The sequence below is a fragment of the Vombatus ursinus genome, unplaced genomic scaffold (assembly GCF_900497805.2).
Source record: "Vombatus ursinus unplaced genomic scaffold, bare-nosed wombat genome assembly UNPS02014870.1, whole genome shotgun sequence".
Classification (NCBI taxonomy): Eukaryota; Metazoa; Chordata; class Mammalia; order Diprotodontia; family Vombatidae; genus Vombatus; species Vombatus ursinus.
In genome coordinates, this window is record NW_020954648.1 from 1,807,642 (window position 1) to 1,819,731 (window position 12,090).

At 43.1% G+C, this 12,090-nt stretch overlaps 1 protein-coding gene across 1 annotated transcript in view; it reads right to left on the reverse strand.

The window, feature by feature from the left end:
- The window catches only part of PLXNA4 (plexin A4), a 627,680-nt gene that overhangs the window by 105,611 nt on the left and 509,979 nt on the right, over window positions 1-12,090 (reverse strand). Inside the window, exons 6-9 of the mRNA XM_027842295.1 lie at window positions 7,893-8,016; window positions 6,835-6,988; window positions 4,205-4,304; window positions 3,390-3,504 (exon numbers count right to left, since the gene is read on the reverse strand). Coding sequence (XP_027698096.1) covers window positions 3,390-3,504; window positions 4,205-4,304; window positions 6,835-6,988; window positions 7,893-8,016 — 493 coding nt within the window. The remainder of the gene's footprint in view (window positions 1-3,389; window positions 3,505-4,204; window positions 4,305-6,834; window positions 6,989-7,892; window positions 8,017-12,090) is intronic.

Sequence of the window (12,090 nt, forward strand, 5' to 3'; positions counted from 1 at the left end):
GTGTGTGTGTGTGTGTGTGTGTGTGTGTGTGTGTGTGTGTGTGTGTAGATATTTCATCCAAGTTCACTTTCAGGGATGTTCATTGACTCCTCCTCTCTCTCAAGCGGCCCCTTTCCTCCTGGTATCAGGACAGGGCAATCATTTCTAGGGCTAGTGGTGTGCCATGCTCTCAGTGTTTGTGATGATGGCCTAGGCTACACACCCTTGATAGGAGAGTAAAATCTGAATCCTACCTGGGAAGTAGAATAAGGGGGTCTAATTTTGTTCATGGGCTCTGACTGCAGGGCTGTTTTTAGAGCATCACCGTACCGTCTCCCATAGTGAATCCGGCTGGGATTAATCAAAAAATGATTTGTTTTCTGCATGCTATTTTTATATTTCTCCTAAGCATCTGTACTAGGCAAAGTACTTTACCAGATGCTCTGAGTGGTATAGACCACTATAATAAATAAATAATGCTGACTTACATCGGTAAACAGCACTCTGAAGTGCTTTCAAAGGAAAAACTCTGGCTCCTAGTTCTCTGTTTCAAATTTCTGTTCCACTACTTAGTCCTTGTGACTGTAGTCATTTCACCCCCTAGACTTAGTGTCCTCTCCCATAAAATTAAGGAATTGATCCATGGGAGTTTTAATGTCCCTTCCAGCTCTAAATCTGTGATACTTTGATTTGATTTTATCTCACTCTTGTTGTAAGAACATATGCTCTAAGCAGAAAACAACATAGAGAACTTTTCTTTCTTTTTCTTTTTCTTTCTTTCTTTTTTTTTTTTTTTTGGCAATTAGGGTTAAGTGACTTGCCCAGGGTCACACAGCTAGTAAGTGTCAAGTGTTTGGTCTGAGGCTGGATTTGAAGTCAGGTCCTCCTGATGTTAGGGCTGGTGCTCTATCCACTCTATCACCTAGCTGCCCCAAGAACTCTTCAATACTAGCATTGAAAAGCCATCAAAGGTCTCTGTGAAATCTGGTTAAAAAAATACAATATGATGGGAAGAAATAGTGAGACATATAAATGGCTACACTACTCTCAAATCCCTTTTCTTTGATCTCTTTCAGTTTCTCCTTCCTCTTTTATCACATTCCTTCTTTTCCTTCTCCTCTCTTTGTTTTTTATCTATTAGTCCATATATAGGTGAATATACATACACACACAGACTAGGTATGTGTATATACATATACATATATATGTACACATACTCTTTCTTTATGGAACATATACATACACACATTTATGTATGTGTGTATATATAAATATATACGTGTATATATAAATACATACGTGTATATACTTTCTTATATGGAATATATGCATATACACATATATGTATATATGTGTATATACATCTATATATAGATGTACACACATATTTATTTTCCCTGTCCCTTTAAAAACACACACACACACACACACACATATGCACATATTTAACAACTACAGAAAAGATGAGAAAACAAGATAAACCAAGAATTGAATGTGTGTATGCATGCATTGGAGGAGAAGGGCTGGGGATGAGGAAGGGACATTTCTTAGCCCTGATTCCAGTTCCAGACAGAGGAACATTATCATGGATATGTGAGATGTGAGAAGATGTGAAATGTACTCCCACTTCATCTTTATATATATACATATATACATATACACACACACACATATGTATATATATACATAGTGATATACACACACACATATATACATACATACATACATACACATATAAGTACATATATATAGTGTATGCCCTCTTCATCTTTATTTTGAAATGCCACCTCCTCCAGAGAGCTTTCCCTGACCACTCCCCCATCCCCAGCAGATGAAAATATTCTCTCCCTTCTCAGATTTTCCCTAAAGACAATTGTTTGGATCTCCTTTGCCCCACCACTCTCTACCTTGCATTATAGCAATGTAGAACTGTCCTGATCAGCCCTTTTGAGATGAGGATGCTGGTAGAGGTGGATACCTGCTGGTATAGGGCAGACATCTCCCTTGCCCTATTTAACCCCAGGGAAATTTTGTCATGCCTCTGAGACCAGCAGAACTAGCCATTCCTATCCCCCAGCCCTGAAAGCTTGGGGAGGTAGATGCATCATCACCATGGCAGCTTCAGAGGGCTTGCAGCACGAGGGCACCAGTGCTGGAGGCCATAATTCTACCCTCTCAGCCACTTCCATGGTACCTAGACTTCTTGCTTCTGCTTCCAGTGGCTCTTCTGCCACAAGTCCAAAGGTTAGGAGGGGTTACCCTGTAAGTCAGTCATTCCGCCAGTCCCCAAGGGCAGGGCAAAACATGGCGGGGAGTAGCGAGGGGGCTGTCTGAAGAAGAGGAGGAGGAAGCTGGAGGATTTCTTCCCCAAACCGATAGGCATCCCCTGCTAGTGTGTGGTTGTTCTTGGCTATGCTGAGGATGTTGGCATCACTAAGATGGCCATATACTTCCCTGTGTTCATGTATCTCCACTCTGCCTCCCTCCAAAAGAGAACATAAGCTCCTTGAGGTCAGGGATTGCCATTTTTTTTATCTGTGTATCACCAGAGCTTAGTACAGTGCTATCAGGTACTCAATAAATGCTTGATGGATGGATGAATCAATGAATAACATAAAGGACAAATTATAGAGAGATAGTGTTTTACTTCCCACTCCCTTAAAAATAGTCAGGCTTGACTTTTATCTTATGGAAGTTCCAGTCCAGACTGGGCCAAGTCCAGTGTAGACTTCCTTGCTATATATCCTGAGAGGCTGAGTCTCCCCTCCAGTTGAGCACAGGACTGTTGGGGCCACTGGAGAGAAGATCCAGAACAAGCCCAGCTTGTACATGTGGCACTTGTCTCTACCCCTTGCTTCCTGGCACCTCTGACTATAACCCCAGTGTCTCATGGCAACCTAGAGGAGGTTGTTGAATGGTGATGGGGACAGTAACCGCCAGCCTTCAATTCCCAATGCACCTGCTGGTGCCTGAGGATTAAATTATAAACTTTGTTGGACTATGTATACAGTCACAGCCTTGATAATTGTACTCTAATACTGCATGTTCCCTTCCTCCCCCCAGAACTTCGTAGAGAATGCACACAGTTCTCTGGAGTGACTTTGTAGCTTACCTGGTGTCCCAGAGTAGCCACGGGGGTGGAACTCAATCTACCAGGTTTGTTCAAAGCGAGAGTGGAATTTGTGTGTAATTGAACCTCCCCAGACCAGAAGAGAGCCAGGTTGAGTTTAGGGGCAGAACACTACATGCTTGCTTTTTGATTTTTCTGCACCAGGTCATGAGACATCATCATCTCAGAACTGGTTGGCCATTGATGCTCAGGGAGGGGCAAAGCCCTGACCGTTTTGTTTTGCTTGTCTCACGCTTCCCCTGCGACCCACCACTCATTATGCTGCCTGAAGGTGCCCTACCTCAGGAAGCTTCACTCGGCCCTCCTGGAAGGAGCAGGTCTGGGGGTCATGAGTACAGACATGGCGGTATTTGCACCAGTGGCAGCGATAGGGGCTCTCCACACAGGACAGGCACCTGAACGGAGACAAAAAAGAAGAGGAGAGGGATATTAGTAGGACACTTTAAATCCAAAAGAAAGCTTCTTCCATTCTCTGGGTTCGAATGAATGATATCTAATGCTATTGTTTTGGGTGTTTATAAGAATAGAAAGTTCCCTTTACTATTTCCATCATCTAATCACAATTGGACTGTTAGGGTAATAGACCTTCAAAGCCATCCAGTCCAGCTCCCTCATCTTACAGAAGAGCCACTTTTCCCCCATAGAGGTTAAATGACTTGCCCACGGTCACACAGTCAATGGTAGAGCAGAGATTTGAATCTGTGGCCTCTGGCATCAAATCCAGTGCTCTTTCCACTGACTATGATGCCTCCTACATCGTTTCTGAAAAGCAAGTAGGAAGAATTATACTAGCCAAGCTCTGACTTCCTATGATACTGCAGCTTAGAGATCCTCATCCAGTTATTTCTCGCTTTCTATAGTCCTACACAGGGGATAGTGGAAGTCAGTTGATGAGGACCTCCCTTAACTCAATAAGTGGCAGAGGAGGTCTCTCTGATTTGGAACACCACTCCTACCTTCTCCCACAACCAGGAATGGATCTCTGTGCATGGCTCTCCCTCCTTCCTCCTCTCTCACACTCCTCTCTCACCAAACCCCCCTCCCCAAAGGGAAAAGAAAATGAAGTAGGGTGGGAAGTGCTGGAGAGAAACTTACGAATTGTGGACGCTGCAGTTGTAGAAGACAAAACTGGTGCTGGCAAAGGTCATGCCTGTCTCCTTAGACTTGAGTTGCAGTTGAACAATGTGGTGGTCCCCTGGGAAGGGAAGAGTCAGCCTAGAGTAAGACAGGAAGGCTGGGGCCCTTTAAATCTTCTCAACCAATCATGGCATGAAATACAGGTATATTCTGAAGCTGGATTCTACCTTTATTGATAGAGGTGGGGTCTCAATGAGCTCTCAGGGAATAAACCCTATAAAAGTCAAATCATTTTAGGGCCATTTATACAACTCAGGTTCTTTCATTCATTCTGTGGGTAACGACCTTCCCAAGGACAGCTTCAAAACTCTATTTCTGTTTTTATTTAATCTCCTCCTTTGATTCTAGATGGTCTAGAAGCTTGTTTGCCCCCATATGTGTACAAAGAAACACAATAACACACACAAATATATTTATATGCACATCATAGCACTGTAGACATATACACAGTGACCACAGATCTACCAAAGGGATCACACATTTCTCCACGTAGATATACACACAGAGAGATACGGGGACACTTCTGATTCATTTAGACACGGACTTGATCCAAATGGATGAAGGTGTGCAATCTCACAGTTGCCATGAGAAACTTCAAAATACCCTAACACGTCAAGGACCTGGCAGTTTGTCAGTAGAGTCAATCCCTTCACTAAAAGCAGATCCTCCTTTTTCTATAATAAGGGTGGGGGTCCATAGACAGATTTCAGGGGGTGTATGAATTGGAGGGGGAAATACATCTTTATTTTCATTAATTCCTGCCTGAAATTTAGCCTTTCCATGAATTATTTAAAACACATTACTTTGAGAAGGGGTCCATAGGATTCACCAGATTTCCAAAGTGGGGGGACAGTCCATGTCACAAAAGAAGGTAAGAACCCCTACTCTGTAATCTAAGCATGACCTTTGAGAGTAGCTCTGACAAAAAGAAAAACAAAAACCAAACAAAAATTCCATCATTACCCTATATCCCAATGACGTCATCTAACTTAGCTAGGCAGGAGCTCAGACGACAAATAGTGAATCCATCCCTAATCTCGTACTCAATTTTTTTTTGTTCAGTCATTTTTAGTCATGTCTGACTCTTTGTGACCCCTTCTGGGGTTTTCTTGGTAGAAATACAGGAGTGGTTTGCCATTTCCTTCTCTAGCTCATGTTACAGATGAGGAGACTGAGGCAAACAGGGTTAAGTACTTGCCCAGGGTCACATAGCTAGTATGTGTCTGAGGCCGGATATGAACACAGGAAGAGGAGTCTTCCTGATTCCAGGCCTGGTACTCTATGCACTGTGACTCCACCTGGCTTTGCCATACTCAAAGCTTCCCTCAAAAATCCCTCGAAATTTATGATCATAAGACTTTTGGGCTTGAAATAGAGATCTAAATCTGGAGGGGACCCCAGAGGCTATGCAGTCCACTTGTTCCCCATCCTCATCTGGCAAATGAGGAAGATGAGGCCCAGGGAGGTTAAGAGACTTGCTCAAGGTCACACAGCTAGTAAGCATCATTAATAGAATTTGAACCTAGGTCCTATGACTAGAGAGCTAATAATCTTTTCACTATACCACAATGTACAGACCATGGTATGTTTTGCAGCCATAGCCTTTGAGAACCCTGGCTCATGATGATGCATCAGAATAGAACTTTAGTGGGTGTGCTCTACTATAAGAAAGCAAAAAGTTTATTTTTTTTACACATACTTGAATTCATATACATATATACACACAAAATATCTATGAACATAGATCCTTTCCCACCATCCCCTCCTAATGTCCCTGGACTGAGGGTTCTGTCTGGAACAGGAATCATAGAAAATCATCAGCTGGTGCCATTGCCAGAAGTGGAACCCATGTTTAATTCACAGAGATGACCCTGGGGCCCTCCCCCTCAACCCCAGATTCTCCTCCTTCCCAAAGAGCCTCATTAATCAATCAGCATAAAGGAAACTTGACAAGTCTAAATGGGAGGGACAACATGGAATTAATTTGCCCAGGTCAGTTTTATCCATTGCTAGCTTTGAGAGATGCTCTTTCCAATCCCTTCTTCCCCTCCTTCCTGGTCCCTTGCACTGTTGGCTGATAATAGGCAGTGGCGCAGTTCTGTAAGGGATGCAGTGTAAGGGGTATCCCTGGGAGTAACTGCCCAGTTGTACAGACAGAAGGCAGAGAAGACTGACACTAGTACCAAGCCCCAAAATCTTAGCCCTATACTCAGGCTGCCATTTGCCATGATTTTTCCAGGTCCTGATTTTGCGCTTCCCTATATCCACTCCAAGCTATATCCTAGAATACTTTCCCTGATTCCTTTCGTCTCATAACTCTACTGAGTATAAAGGTCCTCACTCAGTCACAAGCACTGGTTTTGACTACAAAAGAGGGGCCAAAGGTAGGGAGGTTCCCAGGCTCAGATTTATACAGTCATGGAAGGACACCTTATTCTCTCTCTTACCACACCCATCCCATCAGGCTCTTTTTACTGGCTTCCATTTTCCCCCAGCTTGGGAAAAGAGAAGTACCCCAGTTTCTCCTGCCAGGCCTGGCTGAGAGGGGGTAGTGTATATAGATGGAAGCCATGTTAGAAGTCACTCACCATTCTCAGTGATGATCTGAGGCACTTCCTTAGCTTTAGGGGAATAGCATTGGATCTTGTTGCCCATCACTAGGCCGTCCATCTCAGATAGGTCCTCAAAGGTACAATTGACACCAGCTGACAGTTCTGGGACATTATAGGTCTCCAAGACCAACTGTGAATGCAGAAGGGATAGGGAAAGATAAGAAGAAAGAAAAGGAAAATGGAAAAGAGAGGAGAGGTAAAAAGAAAAAAGTGAGAAAGAAAATAGAAAAAAGGTAGAGAAATGAGAATAGAAGGAGAAAATGAAAGTGGAAAACAGGTAGGAGAAAAAAGAGGAGATAAAAAATTAAAATGGATGAAAGGAGGGAAAGAGAAGAGAGGGGAATAGAAGAGAAAATGGAAAAGAGATAAAGAGAAGAAAGAATATGCAATCAAACCAAGAGAGGGAAAAAACAACAACAAGGAATGTAGAAAGAGGAGTAGGGCAAAAAGGGACAGAGTAAGAGAGAGAAGTGTATTAAGAACCTAAAATCTATGGAATAGAACTTAACCCTTGGGAATTGGAGCCCCAGTAAGAAGCCTGATCCTCAGGAAAAATGAACAAAGAAGGGGTAAGGTACTATTGCCTGACACTTATAGTCACTCCTTCCCCATCCCTATTGAACCACCACCACCTTCTCCTCCATCTCCTACATACTGTATCCCTTGAGGAGGAAACCACTGTCCTACCTTTAATGAGAATTTTGGTGGTTCCCATATTGTAGTATGGGCACTCACTCTTTAGTTTTCCTTCACTGGCCCCCTGAAGACTCTAGACCACACTCTAGATAATGCTGCTTCTATTCAACATTCATTCATTTAGTTGATTCACAAAGGTTTTTTAAGAGCTCTCTGTGAAGCATTGTTCAATACATTAGGTGAGATAAGTTTGGCTAAGAGCGAGTCTTGTTGCTTGGTGGCCATGTTTAGAGTTAAGTCTTTTGGAGCTATCCTACGCTGAAATTTCTCTTTGAAGACCAAGATTTTAAGAAAAACTCTCCAGATTCCCTCCTCCAAGTTCCTTGGCCCTTCCTTACCAGTACATTGTACTGTGAGACAGAGATGTTGTTAGGATGCACCGTCAGACGGACACACTGCTTCATCTCGGAGGCAAACCTGCGAGGTTCCCTGGATCTCTCACACCGCTCCTTCCTGGTACATCTGGGGAGAGACACAAAGCAGTGGGCAACTTAATATGACAGAAGGAAAGGAGTCCAAATTTCTTGGTAGATTGGGGCTTTGCAGAGGGTATGACAAGTGGGGACTGCTGAAGGGCGAAGATAAATGAAAATCTATGTAGTGTTTATAATATAATTATAACGCTCACTAAAGTACATGTCTGATGCCCATCTGCGTGCGGTAGCGCACAAGGTATTGTCCGAGGCAAGTTAAACAGATGAAGACCCATCCCTCCGAGACGGATAACAGTGATGAAGTCATATTAAGGCTCCACAGAAGAATGAATGAGCATTGCACAAATGAATAAATAATACATGGGGGAGCTGTTTATTATGTTGGTGCTGTAAACAAGGCTCTCACCATTTTAGAGTCTGCATTATATTAGGCTAATATGACTAGGGATTTACTGTATTTTAGGGGAGGTGGTTTGATCTCAGTATATAAAAAATGGTAATATTACCTTACATTTAGATAGTGTTTTTTTTGTTGACGAAGCCTTTTCCACATACTTGTTACATCCATACAACAGTCTTTTGATGTAGATAGTGTATTATTTTACCCATCTTACGGAGAAACTCTTGCTCAAGCTCATATATTAATATAGTAATCATATATTAATTGGAAAGAACAGAGCCAGGAGTAAAATTTAGGTCTTCTGACTCTGTCTAGCATTTTCTCCCCACTCTTCTCATTTTGTCACACCTATACAAATCCATTTAAAGTGGGATTCTGTCATGTTTTCGTTAGGTATAAGCAACACAGGGTAGGTTAGTGGCACAATGGATAGAGTGCCAGGCCTGGAGTCAGGAACATTCATCTTCCTGAGTTCAAATCTGTCCTCAGACACTTAGTAGATGTGTGACCCTGCCCAAGTCCCTTAACCCTGTTTGCCTTAGTTTCCTCACCGGTAAAATGATCTGGAGAAGGAAATAGTGAACCACTCCAGTATCCTTGCCAAGAAAATCCCAAACGGGCTCACAAAGAGTCAGACACAATTCATCAACAGCAGGAAAAGCAGCACAGTAATCTCACAAATGGTGAGAGGAGGCCTTAGCACTATACAAGGAGAGGGAAAGGGATTGGGAGGAATCATCTACTCTCTTTTAATTAGCTGGGGGAAGCTTTTTAAGAAGAGGTAGCAGAGAGCCTAGTCAGTTTGTCAGGAGAGGTGCTTTCAAGATGTGGCCTGGGGGAATGTTTCACATTAGAATTATGTTCCAGTATCTTTGGTGGGATAATTGAATGAGTGTATTTTCCTAGAAGGATAGAAGGGATAGGATGAGGGTCTTGACCATGATTACAAGATTTAAAATTATAAAGGATTGTAGAGCTCAACCAATCCAAACCTCTCATTTTATTGATGGAAAAACTGAGGCTAAGAAACGTTAAGTAACTTGCCTAAGGTCACACAGGTAGTGATAGGACTAAAATTTGAAAACAGGTCTTCTGACTGCAAATTCAATGTTGATTTTATACATTTTTCACTGTGCCACTTTGGAGCCCACACCAAACTGGGAAGGGCTTTGAAATAGATGGTGAGGATTTCAGCCCTAATCTATGGTGGTTCAGGAATTCTCCATTTAAAATAGCTGGGAGACAGGCTACACAGGCTATTGAAGGCAACCCTGGCCTCAATGTGGAGGTCTACGGAGAAGTAGGGAGCCTGGAGAATTAGATACTAAAATTGACACTAAGAGGATAGAAGAAAATAGGCATATTCAGGATATGATGTGAAAGTTGGGGCAAGAACACTTAGCAATAAACTGGATGTGTAGAATGAAGGACAATGAAGAGGAAAAACAATCATGCTGAAGTTTCTTGATTGGAAGGTAGGTGGCAAATCCCCTTGTTGCAATTGCAGTCCATTTTCCTCTGCTCTGACCTACATACATTAGCCCTTCCTGCTCACGAAACCTGCTTTGATATCTTCTCTTTCCCAGCCTAAATCGTTCCAATTACTTTTCCTCCCAAACACTGTTTTGCAGTCTTTTGAGGATCACTGTGGCTTTTTGAAGGAGGAGTCTTCCAGGTTACACCAAAGCCTCTGCTAGGCCTTCCTGCCCAGAAGATGAAAGGTCGGATCTTAACACTGACACCTGAAGTACATTGTCTAGCAGATTGATAGAGGCAACACTGACTGCCTAAAAGTCTGTGGAGTTAATTTAACAGGCCAGCTCCTGTCCAGAGAACTCCATTACCTTTAGCCATTAAGCTGATATTATGGACTTTTCCAGGGTGTCTGCAGCTGACGTTGCTATTAATAGTGTTATTATGCCCATTAACAGTGAGCCCAGGAGAGCCGGTGTGGCTTTAAATTATTCACTGACTCCCCAACTTTGAAGTTCCCATTTCCAAGTGCAATAAACTGGTCTGCAAAGTGTCTCTGATTAAATCGTGAAGAGAGAAAATGGAGCTACTCCTGGACCTAACATCAACCCAAATGGTAAAATGAGCATCAAGATCAAAAGAGAGGAGCCACTGGTATCCTCTTATTTTCTCCCTCAAGAGGTTCACGGGTATTCTCTTAGTAGGTCCTAGCGCTGTCCTATTCTTTACTAGTCCAATGGTCTGTAAGGGAATTTGGGGAGGGGGAACTTTACTTAGTCCAGCTTCTTCTCCACAAAATGAACTACCCAAGAACCCTCTGAGCTCCCCTTGGAAGTTGCTGCTGTCATTAGGGTCCTCTGCCCTTTCAAGTGGTTCAACAACAGAAATAGATAGGGTTTTATTCATGGAAATGACATTACAAAAGTTGCATTACTATATGCTTTGCATCTGTATCTGAAGGACCTAAGGAACCTGCCATCCAACTTGTAGCTCAATCCTCCTACATGTCTTACTCTCCCTCTGTTAGAATGAGAGCTCTTTGAGAGCAGGGACCTTCTTGCCTTTCTATGTGTATCCCCAGCATTTACCACAGTACTCTGCACGTAGTAAGCACTTAATAAATGCTTTTTCATCCATCCAGCCAGCCAGCCAGCCAGCCAGCCATTCATGCTAATCTACAGCCTCAAGCATTGGTCAATTCCCTGCTTTCCTCAATTCTAAGTCAGAACCCAGAACAAAGCCAAACTTTCCACCCAGCCTAGAGAGGGGAGGTAGGGAAGAACTAGTGAGAGTTCTCTTCTTTTTGTCCAGAGAGATGGTAAACTCCAGAGACAGAGAGAAAAGGAGAGGACAGGGGGAGGAAGAGAGGCATTAGCAGCGTCTATGAATAGCCTTTCAGATTCCTTATTAGGAGTCCAAGAGAGGCACAGGGAAGCAAGCTACCCAAGTAGAAGAATATCAGGTTTAAGGTCAGTTCCAGGCATGTTTTGACATTTCCACTCTCTCTCAGGAGCCTATAAAAGGGGAGGTCAGAAGTGTTGAGAAGTACAGACAATTGACCTTAAGTGTGATGTGATAATGAAGTAGGAAGAATGGATCCTTTCTGATATCTTAAGGCGTCTGTCAAGATGCTAAACACACGGGCTTACCAAGGAAAATTAATTCTGAATCCTTTGAGTGAGAGCTAGGGAATGTGGAAAGGGTTCATTCATGATTTTGAGGTGCTTTTAAAAAAGTCATTTTTTTTCCTCAAGGAGCTCCAGCTGCTTCCCTAAGGTAATTTCCTCCACTGTGGGAGGCCAGGTGGGGGCAAGGGAGGAGATTAATCTACCCATTTTCTAGGCGGGGGAACCAAGGCTCAGAGAGACTCCAAAAAGCTTTCCGAAATAACATCAAATCTACACATGTATATCCCAATCACACTAGCTAATAGTAATTGAGAGAGCAGGCACCAGAGAAAAGACCCCTTCGGGGCCCTAGACGCAGAGGCAACACTACTTAGACTTGCTACTCACTGAGGTTCTCTTTCCCTCCTTCGCCTTGCTCTGCCTTCTCCTGCCTCTCAGCTCTTCCTAGCCCCGTAGTCCAAGGTGCTTAAAAACCTCCAGGAAACCAGGCTCCTGGGCCCTACTGAAGGTGTTATTATTCAAGTCAGTGGTTCCAATGAGATTATCCTCTCTAATGAAGCAGCTCCCTTGGCCCTCCCCTAAATCTGAACTTTCACTGAAG